General features: G+C 41.0%; 1 protein-coding gene across 7 annotated transcripts in view; it reads right to left on the minus strand.

The window, feature by feature from the left end:
• FRYL (FRY like transcription coactivator) overlaps positions 1-17,696 on the minus strand; it is a 257,153-nt gene that overhangs the window by 95,312 nt on the left and 144,145 nt on the right. For all 7 annotated transcript variants that reach the window (XM_055138113.1, XM_055138111.1, XM_055138109.1 and 4 more), the window contains 7 exons: positions 17,022-17,123; positions 11,268-11,371; positions 10,973-11,081; positions 8,762-8,848; positions 6,053-6,224; positions 4,909-5,041; positions 1,355-1,462 (listed from right to left, as the gene is read on the minus strand). In XM_055138113.1, the coding sequence (XP_054994088.1) occupies positions 1,355-1,462; positions 4,909-5,041; positions 6,053-6,224; positions 8,762-8,848; positions 10,973-11,081; positions 11,268-11,371; positions 17,022-17,123 (815 nt within the window). The remainder of the gene's footprint in view (positions 1-1,354; positions 1,463-4,908; positions 5,042-6,052; positions 6,225-8,761; positions 8,849-10,972; positions 11,082-11,267; positions 11,372-17,021; positions 17,124-17,696) is intronic.

The raw sequence follows: 17,696 nt of genomic DNA on the forward strand, positions 1-17,696 counted from the left end.
AGTGATCCCTGAGCACAGAAGTCCTGGGCACCACAGACATGGCCCCCAAACCAACCACACAAACAGGAAGCAAAGTCAAAAAAATGGGCAGGAAGTCAGTCAATGGGTGCATGAAAAAATGCTCAGCATCACCAATCACGATGAAATGAAGATTGATACCACCATCTCACACCTCTCATCAAGGTAAGACAGACAGGCACTGGGTGATGACGTGGGGAGAAGAACCTTGGTGGTTCTCGGAGGGAGTGTTAAGTCATACAGTCAATATAGAAAACAATACAGAGCTTCCTCAAAACATTTAAAACAGAACTGATTCTGACCCAGTGGTTCTGTTTCTGGGCATTGACCTGAAAACGAAACTGCTACTATTGAGAGGACACCTTCCCCCCCTTACGTTGCGGCATTACTCACAACAACCAAGAGACAGAGACAGCCGAGATCTCCATCAACAGATGAGTGGAAAAGAAAATGAGGCATGTATATATGCATATACAGATATACACAAACATAATCACACATGCATTTGTATATATACAACTAGTGTGTATATATGTGTGTATATATGTGCATATGTAAGTAATATGTGTGTATATATATGTGTGTATACATATGTAAGTCAGTACATATACACGCACACACAAACTATTCAGCCATAATGAAATCATAAAATCTTGCCATCTGCAACATTACCTTGGGGGCATTATGTTCAATGGAGTAGGAGAAAGACAAATATAATATCACAAAGGACACAAGTATCGCAAGTACAACATGAAAAAAATAAAATGAAAACCGAGTTCACAGAAGAGAAGACTCGTGGTTGCCAGAGGCCAGGGGGTTGGGGGTGGGGATGGGAAGAAATGGACCGAGTGGGAGTGTCAAAAGGTAGAGTTTCAAGTTACAGAATGGATTAATTCACGAGGATATAATATGTATAGCATAGTGACTCAAGTTTAAAATACTGAACTGCATATTTAAAAGTTGCCAAGAAGGGGATCTTAAAAGTTCTCATCACAAGAAAAATAGAAAAATTTTAACCATGTAAGGTAAAAGATGTTATCTGGACTTATCCTGGAGATCATTTTGCAGCAGCTATAAATGCTGAATCATTTTGATGTATACCTGAGGCTGGTATCATCTTATCTATCAATTTTACCTCCGTTTAAAAAAACGTAAGCAGGAAGAGCATGTTTAACAGAATATGAAAGACAAAGTAAGAGTTTGGAAACTCCACAGAGGTTTTTTTTAAAAGTCCTAATAAAGTAATAATAATTGCCTCTCCAGTAATGAGAGTACCGGGGTTATGGTCGCCTTTCAGGGGGCGAGAAAGCAGAGAACAAGCCCATGGCTCACTCACCTTGCTAACAGCTCAATGAGGTCGGTCCTGCTCATGCCGTCAGGAATCAGTCTTGGAATAGCAGCAATACAGGTTCGAAACAAATCAATTTTGGGTTTTCTTTCTCCCCTGAAAAATATACAAGAGCATTTTAGCAAGTCTATTGCATGTCGATGACAGTGAAAGCAAACTTTTTTAAAAAATGCAGAAAACTCACAATGATGTATGGATCTGTAACTGTACCCTCACGATGACTCTCTAATTAAAAATAAACTAATAATAAAAAAAAAATGCAGAAAACAGAAACCCACCTGAGACAGTTCTGTGTATTTAATATAAAAAGTAGTGATATACCCAATAAATAACTGTATTCATAGAGAGCTAATCTATTTACAATTATAAATGGACCAAAGAAAGCATAGAAAATTCAGGGAAAAAACAAAGCAAGTAAGCAAGGACGATTTTCACTTATGAATAATATTTAATTACTATATGTATACATACATACATATATACATATATATAAATTTAAAAATTGGGAGGGGGGCTGGAGCAATAGCACAGCAGGTAGGGCATTTGCCTTGCACGCGGCCGACCCGGGTTCGATTCCCAGCATCCCATATGGTACCCTGAGCACCACCAGGGGTGATTTCTGAGTGCAGAGCCAGGAGTAACCCCTGTGCATTGCCAGGTGTGGCCCAAAAATAAAAAACAAATAAACAAATAAATAAATAAATAAAGATTGGGAGGGCCTAAAATATTAGCATATGTTTTCATTTAATATAAACTATAAATGTTTTTGAAAATTTACATTTTTATAAATCTCTGCTGGTATTATGTTTTATTTTCAGATATCTCTCACATACAAATACAGATACTGGAATTTTTCTGAGAGGTCACACCAGCAATGCTCAGGGGAAAAGAGAAGGGCAAGGGTTCAAAACCAGAGTTTCTGCAAGTGTGTCAAACATCTGGACCAGTCCCTTGAGCTACGTCACAGGCCCATATATCTGAATTTTTTATGTAATAAAATGTGCTTGAAAAAAAAATCCTGTTTTTTTCAAAAGCATGATACAATTTAATTCTACTGCGTTCTGCCCCTAGCTTTTCAGTGATTTATTTTAAATAAATAACCTCTTAATGCAGATTTTTGTTGTTTAAATTTTGGTCTACATTTCATACTGAAGCTGTTAATTTTATAATCTATTTTTACCATTTTATTGAGGTACCATGATTTCCAAGACCGTTAATTATACTTTCCCTGCAAACATCATTCTGACACCACACGCACCACACTTCTTCTGCCGTGTCCCAAGGGCCCGTCCCAATCAATTTTTCCTTTGATTAGACCGAGACAAAAAACCATGTTGAAATTTGGGGGTAGAGGGGTCTCCAAAGGACACTGGTGGCGCCTGGGCACCCCTCTTGGTGACTCTTGGTCAGCTGTTCTTTTCAGTTGCCTGGGCCACCCCAGCAATGCTCGGGAACCTCCAGGCCACTCCCGGCCATGAGCCAGGGACCACGTGGTCTGGGCAGGTGTTCAGCCCTGCCAGGTGCCGGAGGGTAGATGTTTTAGCTGTTAGTGCACAGTATTCTGAGCAACATACTTACTACCTACTTTCACAAATTTACATTGCCACTTTTTTTTTTCTTTTTGGGTCACATCCGGCTATGCACAGGGGTTACTCCTGGCTCTGCACTCAGGAATTACTCCTGGCGGTGCTTGGGGGACCATATGGGATGCTGGGAATTGAATCCATGTCGGCTGCATGCAAGGCAAACACCCTACCCGCTATGCTACGGCTCCAGCCCCAACACAACCCTTGTAAAAGGCTATAAACGGCTGTAAAGGGTACAGCCCCTTTACAAGGGTCAATATACAAGGATTTCCATTACCATAATTTTGGGAGCTAACAGCAATACCTCTATTTTCTAATCCAACATATGAACTGTAACTGTATAATTAACTGTTTTCGTTAGATGTTTAGCACACACTTGCACACACACACACACACACACACACACAGTGGGGTCCAGTGATTTTGCTTCCTTGACTCCTGGAATACACTCAGGCAATAATTTACAAAAAACAGATTTTCAAAAGCGGAAACTGGCCAACAAAGAGGAGTGTGCAACAGAAGGAAATGCGCCTCCTGGTGAGTAAAATCTGACTCCAACGCTGCTGGGCTCTGGAAGGAACAGCCATGGGGGAGCGCTGCCCCTCTGGTGGCTGGGGCGGGAGACGGCCCAGAGCTAGCCAGAGGGATTTCGGGGAGCAAGCTGCCGTGGGAGGAAAGGATTATAAGCGCTACAACAAGAAGGATGCGCACTGCCCAGGGAGTGAAGCTAGCGGGGAGATGGTTAGTTTGGGGCTTTTATTTTTGGTGGGCGGGAAGGTGCTCTGGAGCTCAGGGCCCCTCTCACTGACTCCCGGCCGGCTGGGCTGGCAATTCCTCGAAAGGGCCTGAGGTGCCAACTAGACTCTGGGACACTTTGGTTGGTACGTGGTGGCTTCCCGGGCTGCAATCAGTAGCACTCAGGGGGCCATGCGGTGCCAGCAGTGAAACTGGGGCTGGTAGCATGCAGGTCTGAGCCTTATCCAGGTACTTACTCTCTGGCCCAAAAATGTAAAGATTTTTAGGGCCAAAGTCATAGAACAGCGGGTAGGGCAATGACCTTGAATGCAGCCAACCTGGGTTCAATCCCCGGCCTCCCACAGGGTCTTCCGAAACTGGTAGGAGTGATCCCTGAACACAGTCAGGAGAAAGCCCCAAGCACCACAGTCTGTGGCCCAAAAGAACAACAAAAAAGGGGAGAATGTTTTGAGAAACTCTCGGAGACCTACTAGGGCACATTACTAAGTAACAACTGCATATAAATTAAAGGCCAAATCTTTAATCTGGTTGTCAAAAACCATAAAGTAGGTATCAGTCTCCTAAACAATGCCCTCCCTTATACAGAATCTGCACTATCCAGCAAGTCAGAAAAGTTACAGGTACAGAATACGTTCTCCTGAGACGGAAGTCTGTAACAATAAGGAGCAAAGATGTTTGGATGACAAGGGCTGGAGAGAATGAATGAGGTATTGTTTCGCAAGCCAGACCAGACATTCCTCTGTTCTCTGGAGATAGTGGAGTTTCCTTTCTCATTATCAGGTCTCTGGAAATGAATAGTTGTGTGACTCAGCAAACCAATCATGTCCAAACACACCTGGCTGAACCACGATTTCTCTCTGTCGCTCATGATATAAGGAGAGGCCTTCCTTGCCACTGACAAACTAGACTGCATTCAGGATGACCCCTGTGACTGTTCTCTGGTTTGACAGCACTGCAAATAGGGACACTGAGTGGGTGTGGCTGAGAAGACCATTCAAAGAGCTAGAGCAGATGTGGCTTTGCATGTGGGAGCCCCTTGGAACAGGGGCTAACTGTTCCCCTGCTAATTCATAAATGCAGTTGGTGGCAATACGGGAGAACTCCGGAAGCTAGAAAAAGGCAACAGGTAAGCATGGATCCACCATCTGGACTCTTACTCAAACTGAAACAGCAACCAAGGAAAAAATATGTATTACGCACGTGATCATGTCTTCAGGCTCCTTGTTGGACATCTGTACACTTGTCATACACATTGGCCTCCCGACTTCTTTGTCCAAATGTCTGAGGATACTATCTAATGCTTTCCTCACTTGGGGGTAGTAAACAGACATTCCTAAAAGGGAAAGGGGGAAACTCACAGTTATAACAAATTGGAAATTAGTGGATAGTTACTTTCAACAACAACAAACCTTAGGAACTTTAAATGGTTTACTATTGTTACCAAAGGAGTTTCCATACTCTTCTCCCTGGCAATATACTTCCTTATACTGTAGAAAATGTATCAACTTGCAGAATGTCTCCAGCCTGAGAACCAAGCTGTGACCCCATGCCCGCCCCGGAGGGGAAAGGTATTTCTCTCTCTCTCGCCTGTCCCTTCCCGGGGATGAAGGGCGTGGGGACGCCATATTATGACGACCACAGATGGGGTTTACAAGCTTGCAATGATCCAATATCCGGAAGAAATCTCTCTGGACTTAGTTGTTAAAGTACAGAAATCCAAAACCGCGTGGCCGCAGTAGCCGCAGAAGGGACCTCATTTCCCTTCACAACAGGTCTGACTCTAGTGGGGTGCTCCTAACAATAATGGTGAGGATTGTGTTGAAATATTGAATGTAACCAAAGTAAATAGAAAGTAAAGTGAAATTTATCAGTTAAAAGGGGGGGGTGCGGGGGTGGGCGGGATGGGAGGCGTACTGTGTTCGTTTTTTTTTTTCGTTGGTGGGATATGGGCACTGGTGACGGGATGGTTGTTTCAGCATTGTATGACTAAGACTGAAGCCTGAAAGCATTGTAATTTTCCACATGGTGATTCAATAAAATAAAATTAAAAAAAAAAAGAAAATGTATCAAAATGAGGGAAAACAACCGAAGGACAAAGGCATCAACCAGCATAACATAAGTGAAGATGTAACTAGAGGATTAAGTGAAGAGCTAAGAGATAATATTCCAAAGTGCACTTGTCTTTGCACAAGGCTGTATTTTGGGAATAACCACATGGAACAATTTCTGCCCCCTGCAGTTTTGATGTTTTTTTTTTTTGAACTTCTTTTCTGGATCATCAAGTTTGACAAAGGACCATCCAACCACATCACCGAGCCTGGGATCCCTCTCCGCCCACACGAACCTATGACTTTGGCTTCTTCATCTGTCAAGGTCTTATTGAGAAAGATCTTCTTCACACGCAGCGTGTTTCCTGAGGGAAGAATGACCCCGGTTGTCGGCATTGGCGGCTCCCCATCCTTCTGCTGCAAACTGTCCGCGATGACGAGGAAAACTCTGAGGCCAATGTTCATTCTCTACAGAGGGAAAAAATTTCAATAAAAGAAAGTCAGAATGGTGGGGCGGGGAGAAGAGTGGGGGAGTGGAGGAAGGACCTCTGGTATTTCTGTGCGACATTTCTTTTTTTTTTTTCTTGCTTTTTGGGTCACACCCGGAGATGCATTGGGGTCACTCCTGCTGGCTCTGCACTCAGGAATTACCCCTGGCGGTGCTCAGGAGACCATATAGGATGCTGGGAATCGAACCGGGATCAGCCGCATGCACGCCTTACCTGCTGTGCTATCACTCCAGCCACATCTATGCGATATTTCTAACCAGTCTGAGTTTGCCCTTCACTCTGCTATCACACCCCTCCATTCTCTTGAATTCCTATGTTTGAGGGTCAACTCTCTCCTCTACAATGCTGATTTCAAACCCCACTCCTTCCCCTTCAACTCCTGTGCCAGGCCCTTCACCAATGAAGATATACTGTTTGCTACCTCCCAGGAAACTGAGGAGCCTATCAAAGTCCCTCTGTCCCTCACTACCAAGTAAATGCACCCAGCTGGTCCAAGTTGTGCTGCTTCTTCCACTCCTACTTATTTTTCAAGGGTGAGGAGGTGTAGATGGTCCTGAGTGTTAGAATTCTATCTTCATTTTTGGCAATGCTATATGATGCATGATCCATTTTCTCTTTCTTGCATTTTTAACTTTTCTCTTTCACCTATGCAAATCTCATCTCAGCTAACAATACTCGGAATATCTTTTTTGTTATTGTTGCTCTGTTTGTGTTGTGGGGGGCCACACCTGGCAATGCTCAGGGATTACTCCTGGCTCTGCACTCAGCAATTACTCCTGGTAGTGCTCAGGGGAACATATGGGGTGCTTGGGATTGAACCCAGGTCGGCTGCATGCAAAGCAAACGCTCTACCCGCTGTACTATTGCCCTGGCCCCAGCGCTCAAATACCTTAGAGAAATAAATGCCCGCTCACAACAGGCATCGGTAGCTGTGCAGAGTCCACACCGGGGGCATCTCCCTACCTCTTACCTGACTTCTGGCAGTGTCAATGCTGTGTCAATCCTCCTTGCCCGGAACCTGCTTCCATCACGAAGTCTGTGCCTCCACGGCTAAGACCTTGCCCTACCTTTAGGCCTGCCTCTCCTTCACCTGGATGTGCAACGCTTCCATGAAAGGCCCCACGCTGCCTCTCTGAGTACATTCTCCAGAAGCAAAGCCACAGTCTCACAGAGATTTAGTGACCAACCACATCAGGCCACTGGGCAATTTTAAACCTCACTTCTCTGAACCCAGATCTTCACATCCCTCTGACATCTCAACAAGGAAATCAAAAAGACCACCTTACATGATTCAGAAAACAGAGAATTTTGGGTTTTGAGTTATTTTTTTCTGGGTTCTTTTTAAGTCACACCTGGCTACGCTCAGGGTTTACTCCTGGCTCTGTACTCAGGGGTGACTTCTGGTGGGGCTCAGTGGACCATATCCAGTGTGGGGGATTAAACCACATCAGCTGTGTGCGAGGCAAGTGCCCTACCCATTGTACTATCTTTCTGGCCCCATTTTGTTTTCAGAAGATTGAAGTTTTAAGTTCTTCTCATCTTTATACCTGACCTAGTTCTGTGCCCCTCTTAGTGTCTACACTAAGAGATGACATCACACTCACAGAACACATGCAGAAGCTCCGGGAGCCTTCACCCATCCACTCCTTCCATGTAGTACAATTTGCACACACATGATTAAGTGGATTAATGAGTAATCTGATATGGCTTTAGGTAAACTAGCTCTCAGGAGCTTAAAAACATCCTCTGAAAAATCCAGTTTGAAGAGACTTCTACATCTAAGTAACAACCAACAACAAAATAGCAGAACCAACACTACGGCTACTCTTAGTATGAAATGTTCACTTGGGAAAAAAAAAAAACTTGTTTTCATAACAGAATTGTTCAATGGAGAGGCTGTATCTGCAAAGGGATGTTGAGGGAAATGTCTTTTATTACCTTCCACTGATGAAAACCGTATTAAGTATGTCGTTTACCAAAAAACCCTTCATACACGCTCACTTGGCTGTTTTGTTTGCAGTTTTGGTTTTGGGCCCCATCTGGGAGAATGCAGGAGTTGCCCTTGACAGCGTTCCGATGGCCACAAAGTGCAAGGATCAAACACGGGCTTCCCGTGTGTAACGCACGCACTCAGCCCTCAGAGCCCTCAGAGGTTAAACGTAAAGCTTCGAATCAAGAATTTGAAGCTAAGAATTCTGATTTCAGGAATCATGCTTTCTAAAATAATGTCTGTGGGACTGGAAAGAGAGTAAAGTGGATAAAGCCTTCGCTTGCACACAGCCAACTTTGGTTCAATCCCCAGCACCGCGAATGGTGTCCCCTCTCCATCAGGAACGATCCTTGAGCAGAGAGCCAGGAGCGAGCCCTGAACACTGCTGGGTGCAGCCACCAAGCCCTAACAGGAAACAGCCTACAAAGAATATTTATAAAGGTGAAATAAAAATATATGTGTGCTTGATATGGAAGAGCAAGAACATTAGATTATAATCTTTTTACCTCTGGATTAATGGTGAAAGTTTTAGTGGATTTTCCAACACTGAGAAGATCAAATATTATTTCTTTCATTGCAAAATCCAAACGTTCCTAGAAAAATGAAACATTAATAAACCCTCAGAGCTTGCTACCTCTACACTCATTAGGCATCCATGGCATGAATTATACATATTAGCAAGAACACAGGTCAACTTATCAAATTCTAAAATGATAAATCTATCTGGGCAAAGGAAAAACGGGCCAGTTATGGTGAAAACTGTAACAATACATGTGTCAGGTAACGAATGATTTAAGACTCCCCACCAGAAGATGAAAGTTTTAAACACCATTCACCAAAGATCATATTCAAAATCTAAGTGAAGGAATTTCTAGAATGATAATGAAAGGAAGTCCAAGGACAATAGCTGGGAGCAGGCTTAGGGAGCAGTGAGTTCATATTAGGACAAGAACAGGGCTGAGAAAGGAAATTCTCAAAGGGGAACATAACTAAAAAGAGTAACTGATGTTTGAAAGGTATTTTATAGTTCTGGCAGAGCCCTGGTGTGAGGTGATAAATCTAAGATAGTGGGTACAAACTTGGGAGAGAGAAAAAGGGAAGAAATGCAACCGAATAGTAAATGGTTTCTGAACGCTGGATTTAAAGCACAATTTGTCTCTATTCATCTTATTGGCATTCGTGCACCCACCTAATGATGATAACTTTTGTACTCAAAAGAATAGAAAGTTATTAATCTTAAGTATTCCGTATTTCTTCACTGTCAAAAATAATTGCACATGGATCATCAAAACTGGCATCACATTAAAGAGAATGCCAAAGAATGCTTGAAAATGAAAGCATCTCCCTAAATTGAGGGGGTGATCCTACCCATGTTTCTCCAAGGCTGATTCCCAAGAGCAAATGTCACCAGAAACCAGGATTCCTCCCTTCAGCCCGAATTCACGTGCCCCCGCCCCCACCAACATACCTTTCTTAACTGCCATGTCTACACCAGTATTTCCCAGGATGCCTCGAAACAGGATGTAGTTTAAGATCCTTGCCAAGAGGTACCAGTACGCACCTCTTTGGAAACTGGGGTACACAGGGAGGAGGAGCAGGGCAGGGGGAGCAGCCTCTATTTTACTGGCAGGGCTCATGGTGGCAACAGGGATTCCAAGCACTCTCCTAACTCAATGAATTGTCCTAGTCCTAGAGTGGGCATCTTGGTCAGCATGGTTAACCATTGAAAAATTCACGGAATAAAATATGATTTTCAAAGGCTTCCTCCCTTTATTCTCTCCCACCCCCTGCAATAAATAAAGAACTCTTTGGGTTTGACTAATTTTAGAGCATTCTAGAATCTGTACCTAAGAACCAAGAAAAATACAGATTTTTTTCTATCTTTTGAAAAAATTACAAAAATGATTTTTTTTCCGGTTTTTCGGTGCTGCGATGCTAGAGATAGACCCTCAAGTCCACATGCACAAAGCACGTTTTAGTAATCTGACCATCTTCCCAGGCTGCTAATGATAATGTTACAACATGTTTCCAGATCTCCTGAAAGTAATTAACGAGTAATTTAATTAAATGATGAAAAACTTCCTTATGTGGTGCTGGAGATCAACTCCAGAACTTGACAAAAGCTAAGGCGCATGCCCCGCCACAGAGCTGTGTCCCCAGTACACAGGAGCCACTCTGATCCTTCCTAAAAGTGCTTCGACTGATGGGGTCTTTTCCTTCTCTGCGTGAAATTTGGTTCAGGGTCAAGGACATGACATTTCATAGGGCGAGGATTATAACTCAGTGCTGAGGGGGTCATGTCTCAAACGTGTTAGGATCTGGTTCCACCACAAAAAGTATCAAAACAAATCCCAAACCTAAACTCTTTTTTCCTTCTTTTTTTAGGGAGAGGGGCTGTGGTGAGGGGGCACACCAGGCTCTGTACTCAAGATTCACTCTTGGCAGGGCCTGGGGACAAGATGCAATGCTGGGGGTCAAGCCTGAGGCAGCTGCGTGCCAAGCAAAGGTGCTACCCACGGTACAGAAGCTGAAATTTTCTTTTTGTCACAAAAAAACCATTGGCATTTCAAAATTTTTACTTTATAAGCACACTTTTACTTTCATAATTCATATTAATAAAATGTTTGAATGACTAACAAGTTTAAACTTCCGAATTATCACAAAGGAAGGCTTTTGTGATTTATATGCTAATACGGATTATGAAGTGCAGCACTTACCTGAGCAATGAACTGAATAATTTTCACAAATATATTGAGAGGTGTGTCACGAGGAACCACACTCCGCGAACCTTTGGGAAAAAGTGCTGACACTATGCTATTAAGACGACTAGAGGAGAGAAAAATAATCACAATGAGGGAAGGAAATAAACAGAGTATTAGCAAAATATTCTTATGTTAAGAGAATTTATAATACCCCCTCAGAGTATTTATAATGCTGAAGTTCCATTAATGTGACTTTAAAAAAAAATAACCAAGGTTTAATTTTAAATCACTTTAAAATAAGTACACTTACCTCTGAGTTACAGTGTTGCTTTCACATTTTATTCTGATTACATAAACCCACAATAATCTATACAAAGATTCCAGTGCAACTCGGGACATTTTAGGATCTTTATTCTGTTTAGGAATGAAAAAAAAAGTGTTATTATTAAAGTTCTTGCAATCATTTAAGATCAAACATATTCTTTCTCAATAACTAAGTCTCATTAGTCCCCTTTTGTGTATTTAATTTAAAACAGGTTTAAGCATCTAAGTATTTAATTGGTTTTTGTTAAGTAGATAGCTCAAAATGTACCATAAATAAGTTAATTCCCAGTTTTCCCTCAATACCCTCAAGACAAAGTAATAAATGATTGAACTATATTAATATTTAGAGGAACTCCAAAATCATGCACAGTTAACTAACATGACATTTTGGCTCACATTATTGATATAATGATGAAAGGATTGCTCATCCTAGCAGTAATCACTGTAGCCCACACATAGTTAAAATTCAGGATAGCAAACGTCAGTATACGTATTTATGAAATAGTACAAAATATGACTGAGGTGCTCATAATTGTTTAAGTGTGAATATGGAAAAACAGAGGAAGAGCAGCCTCAAATTCATTCCCATGGCAGGGCACTGCTTTCCACTGGCTGCCACAACTTCCTCATCTCTAAACTTGGGATAACATGGTCCTACCTAATTCACAAATAATGAAGCTATTAAGTGAAAATGCATTCGAAATGCTATCTGGTACATTTTAAAATTAATGAATCCCAAGCATTTATACCCTTGATTTTTATTTAGAATCAGAGCATCAATATTTAAATTATATTTAGAATCAGCAAAGTATTCGATGTCAAACACAATTTGATTGGCAAGCTTTTCTTCAGATTCACTACAATAAAAGGTAAAGTCCTCAACTGAACAATCATTTGAGATTTAATGGTCACTGTCACTGCCATCCCATTGTTCATTGCTTTGCTCGAGCAGGTACCAGTAACGTCTCCACTGTGAGACTTGTTACTGTTTTTGGCATATCAAATACGTCACAGGTAGCTTGCCAGGCTCTGTAGTGCAGGTGAGATACTCTCGGTAGCTTGCCGGGCTCTGAAGAGGGACGGAGGAATCGAACCTGGGTTGGCCACGTGCAAGGCAAACGCACTACTCTCTGTGCTATCGGTCCAGCCCGACATTTAATGGTAAATTCTGAAAACATACCGAATGTATCTTTACATACCTTTTCAAAATGTATTAATGTACCTCTGGCAGAAGATGATTTCTATACAACTTCTAATTCGAAGTAGTTCTTGTTTACCATAAATTAGAATTTAATTTGATTTGAGTACTGCTTACTATTGAGAAATCTTTTATACATAGTCATGAATGAAAGTGAACTATTTTTGAAAGTGAACTTTTAATTAGCAAGTAATTTAGTCACCATATTTTATGTTTTATGATACTGAATAATGGACTTCATCTATGTATGATTACGTGCAATACAAAAAAGACAACTGAGGATGTTTTTAAAGATGACCATTAGAAAATATAGTTTTTACATCTATGAAATAAGATTAAAACTAAGAATAGATAATTAATTGTTCTACATTAATCCCTTCCACGGCCTCATCTGCAATGATATCTATTTAAATACATTTCCCCCCTAGCAGTTGCCCATTAACTTGCTACTAACGAGACTAAAGTAACCTATGAAGTGACATATAATACCACAATACCACTAGTAGAACAATCTTCACAGTACTTTCTATCATAGAAATCCCAAGATATCAGATACCGAAATGAGTTCAATTAGCTTTATGACATAACCAAATATTTTCACTTTGATTATAGAAATTGAATATTAAAATAGTTATATACAATTTCATATATAAAATTGTTCTCATACAATTAATGAGATATTTGGATTATCGTAAATGCTAAGAAATCAATCGGTCACAAAAAAGCAACACCTTGATTTTCAAACATTCTAAGATGGACACTATTTACAAAGCAGCCTCTCTAGATACTGAACAAAATCAAAGCAAGGTGATGAGTGCTAAAATTCCATTACTAATTATTTATTTGGCCACTTCAAAGCTACTGCCCATGTCTACATTATAATAAAAGCATCCTAAAGTAATCTGGGTCATAAAAATATACAATTATCCTTTGTTACAAGTCTGATTTGAATAATAAAAACTGCACAGATAAAAATCCAGTGTTCTTCCTATGAACAAAATTTTGACATGTCAGAAAACTTAGCAGCTATCATTTTAATGTCTTCCCCCATTTTTTCTGTACATGCAAAGACCCTGTTTAGAACCTGAACCCATATGCACCAAAATCATACTAAAAATTCTAAGCTAGCACCTTCTTTCGTTTTGGGAAAAACTTTCTTTTTTTTTGGAGGTTTCACTTGTAACTGTTAATGTGAACTTAACGGAATATCTGAAAACTGAGATTTCCAATAAACAAATAGACACTGAGCATCACTTCCGTCTCTTCACTGTCTCCCAGGGATGGTACTAACATGACACCTTCCGCAGAATGTTCCTGCAGGGCTCTGTACTTCTTTTACAACAGGAGAAGCAGGTTGGCACAAATAAATTGGACATGCAATGCAACAATGGCTGGGGGCGAGCTGGGAGGGGAAGCCACATTTAAAGGGGATAAAGCAACATTTTACTTCGGAACACAGCAAGACTCACCTGGAGGGTTTCTATTTGTTTTCTGATACTGTTGTTAGATGGCATCTAAATAAAGCAACGTGAGACAGCAAACATAAACATGAGATGCAGCACATGCATGTTAGATGAAAATAAGCACAAAACAAGACAGCTCTCCACCAAGGTCTCTATTTAGAAGAAATTTGAAATTGCCAAGACAGTGGCAATAACCGCTAAGAGGAAAAAAAAAATAGTCCTGTAATTTGGGTATCGTGGGATCCATCTATAATAGTCAAATAGAGAGAAAAGAAGTGAATACTTAACTACCTAAGTTTTCCTCACAAAATACTACGTTTTGATTTGAACAAGCTTAAACTGCTAGTGGAAAATAAGTATGCACTAGAGAAAAAGTGTTTTTTTTTTTCTTTTTATAACGTCTCTAGACATCGTTTGCTCCCTCAAGGATTCTTGAGGAAATGTGAAACAGTTATTCACATAATAACCTCAAGTGGAAAAAGCAACGGATATAACATTCAGTTCTAGCAGACTAAACTCAAGTTAAAATATGACTACTAGTTCGTGGGCCTAAAGAATCAGCACCCATATTTCATAGTTACCAACTTCAAAGATGAATAAAGCAATTTTGGTTACTGCTGTTTTATATATTTTTTGTGTGGGGAGAGGGGTTGGTTCCCCCCCAAGTGTTGGGAGATAATGGGAGTCACACCTGGTGGTGCTGGGAGGCTATGAGGCGCCAGGGTTCAAGCCGGCCCGCCTGCATGTACCAGGCATGCGCACCAGCCCCCACAGCCCCCAGCCCTGCCCCCGGGGCAATTTTCAAAGCTGGTTTCCTCAGTGTGTTTGTTCTTCCGACTGGAAAGCAGAGAGCTTTGGCGGGCGGGCGGCAATGTCCGACAGTGCTCAGCGGCTACTCCTGTCTTGGTGTTTGGAGGTCACTCCCCGCAGTGCTCAGGGATGGAGGCTGGGCGGTCTGCACACAAAGCCTGCACTCTGCCCTAGAATAATGCTTTCGCTGTCCCCATATTGTTCAGGAGAGCCACATTTCTTAGAGGACAGTGAAAGGCAAACTGTACCAGCGAGAACAAATGTTATGAAACAAGGTCGTTTTAGATGTAAATTCCATCCCTGATCACTGTTTGGCTCCCAAATTAGGGGGTATTGATCTTCCAGTCTCAGTTACCCAAACAATGAAGCGAGCTATAGTGTCTAGAGACTACTTGAATCTCAAAAGAAATTCAACTTTAAGATCTTAAACCATTTTTTACTGTATTAAAAGCAAGTAAATTGTATCTATGCAATAGAGAACCAGCGTGTCTTTTTTCCCCCTGACTGCTCAAATCTATAACTCAACTATGTAGCTCAGCATCTAAAACCTAATGAGCAGAGATATACTCATAAAATTTCTGCTGAATAGAGCCTTAATGTAAGGGTTAATGGCCAAGACAACTAAATTCCAAATATTCATGCTAAGTGGCTCTTATCTCCTTTAAGCCTGGCAGATTGACATAACCATTAATGAAAATGGACAATATGCCAGAAATATTTAACAGGAGGTAAGGGTTTAAAGAAAATAGAGCATTTTAAATGAAAGCCTCAAGACAAAAAAAAAAAAAAAAAGTTAAGGTACTGCGAAAGAACTGCAAATATGTTAGGTGAAAACGTATACATATAAAAAAATTCCAACAAGCAAAAGAAAAGTATGACCTGTTGTGAAACAAAGCAACCTTCCAGAAACAAGTCAATGTTTTGATATCTTTTTCAATGTATGAAAAAAATCATATTACCCCCAAATAATCAATTCTCTTCCAGAACTTGTATCTGTATGAATAATCGAAATAAGGGACAGATGATAGTCTAATGCAATTAGTTAAATGAAACATTTTCTTGCTACATGACAAAGGACTTGACCGGTTTGATATGGTTCTGGGAAATTTCATAAATAGAACTAATAGAGTATCCCGGTTCTTATCCAAGCAGGAATAATAATGTGTCAAAGTCTAACTAGGAGGAAGACAGTAAAAAATACTTTTCAAAGGCATACTTTCTGTCCAACCTACAGAAAAATCCAGGCATTTCTGAAAATGAGACATATAATCCTGAAAGCAAGGGCCAGCATCCCACTGTCAGCCAGGTCATCCCTGAAGTGAGAAAGAACCACGCTGCTTCTCACAGAATTACAGCGAGCTGCTCCGGAAGAAACCAGTGTTCTCATCTATCTGTGCCTTAATTTCAATATCTTCAAAGTGCATGGTTTTTTGTCTTAACTCCATCTTAGAGGAAGAATAAGAAATAAAATCTCATGCCTACCATATTTTTGTAAGCCATAAACAATGAATTAAGCACATGTGTCAATATGTGAAAAAGTACCACCATTCACTGCATTCACAGGCCACAGTCTGTGGCTGCTGACACAGTGTCCAGATCCCCCAGAGGAAAAAGATCTAGTGGTGGAGCAGCTTTGAAAGAAAATGATCCCGTCCATTCAGTTGTTTTCAATATTGAAAGAGACTGGATATGCCAAGGGGCATTAGTAACAATTATTCCTTAATTCAAGTCACAATCATTTTAGGAGTTTTGATAGCCATGGAGATCTGGCCCTACACTTTCCTATTTGGCTAGGCTGACTTACATTAAATTTGCTTTTAGTGATATCATATTACCCAGGATTTTTTTTTTTTTCATTTTGCTTAAACTTGAATCAATACTGGATTTTCTCAAACGAACACAAAATTAAGTATCTGGAGAGTGGTCTGAAATGAAGACTACAATTCTAAAAGAGGTTAATTGACAAATGTTTCTAAATAAAAAAAAAAATAACGATCATTATAATACAAATAATGATCATTAAAATGTATCATTTTGCACAACAAAATGAATCATTTTGCGCTAACACAAACTTTTATTTTCAATCAGAGATTTATATATGTCTAGATGTGATTCCATTATAAGGAACCAAATATGTCGCAGAGTACTAATGGGGTTTGCCAAGAGCAAAGAAACTGTATTAGATCATGGTCACTGTTCAGTGTATCTGCTTAAATGAACATCTGACAGACAGTCATTGGTTTAGGTCAGAAAGGAGATCACATCTTACCTTCAGATGGGATAAACAGTTTTGTAGGAAAATATGCCAGTTATTTAAAAAAAATTGTTTCTGACTGACACATAAAAGGCAGGTAATTAGGGGGTACAGAGCCTATAGGAGACAGGAAAAAGAGAAAATTAACACTTCTCATAAAAATACGAACATAAGTTAGATTTCATTTAGTCTCGCAAAACACGGAAACAAAAAGCTTCTGTAGTTTTCCATTTGTGATAACAAACACGACCTCTTAATCTACCAAGCATGATTAAGTGCAAGTTTTCTTTAAAGAATGTTTTTGCAGGGCGGTGGGGGTGGGGGGGGAGGCATTGGGGGCCACACCTGGCGATGCTCAGGACTTACTCCTGCCCTGTACCCAGGAGTCACTCTTGGTGGATCTCACGGGACCGTACTGTGGAGCAGAGGCCGTACTCTGCTGCGGGCAAGACAAGCACCTGCCCTGCTGTACTGTCTTTCTGGCCATATAATTTCTTCGATCCTTTCTCCCTGATGCGGAACATTTGACCACTCTCTCTCGTCTCTACCGATCCCTCCGTCAGCCCACTGGCTACACCCAGCACACAGGCTGAGGCCCAAGAGCCCAGTTAGCAGAAAGGCCTCAGCTTTCCATCTAGCGAGTGTGCGACTGAAGGAATGACATTTACTGCTCTCGGCCTCTCTTTTCAA

The sequence above is a fragment of the Sorex araneus genome, chromosome 5 (genome assembly GCF_027595985.1).
Source record: "Sorex araneus isolate mSorAra2 chromosome 5, mSorAra2.pri, whole genome shotgun sequence".
NCBI lineage: Eukaryota > Metazoa > Chordata > Mammalia > Eulipotyphla > Soricidae > Sorex > Sorex araneus.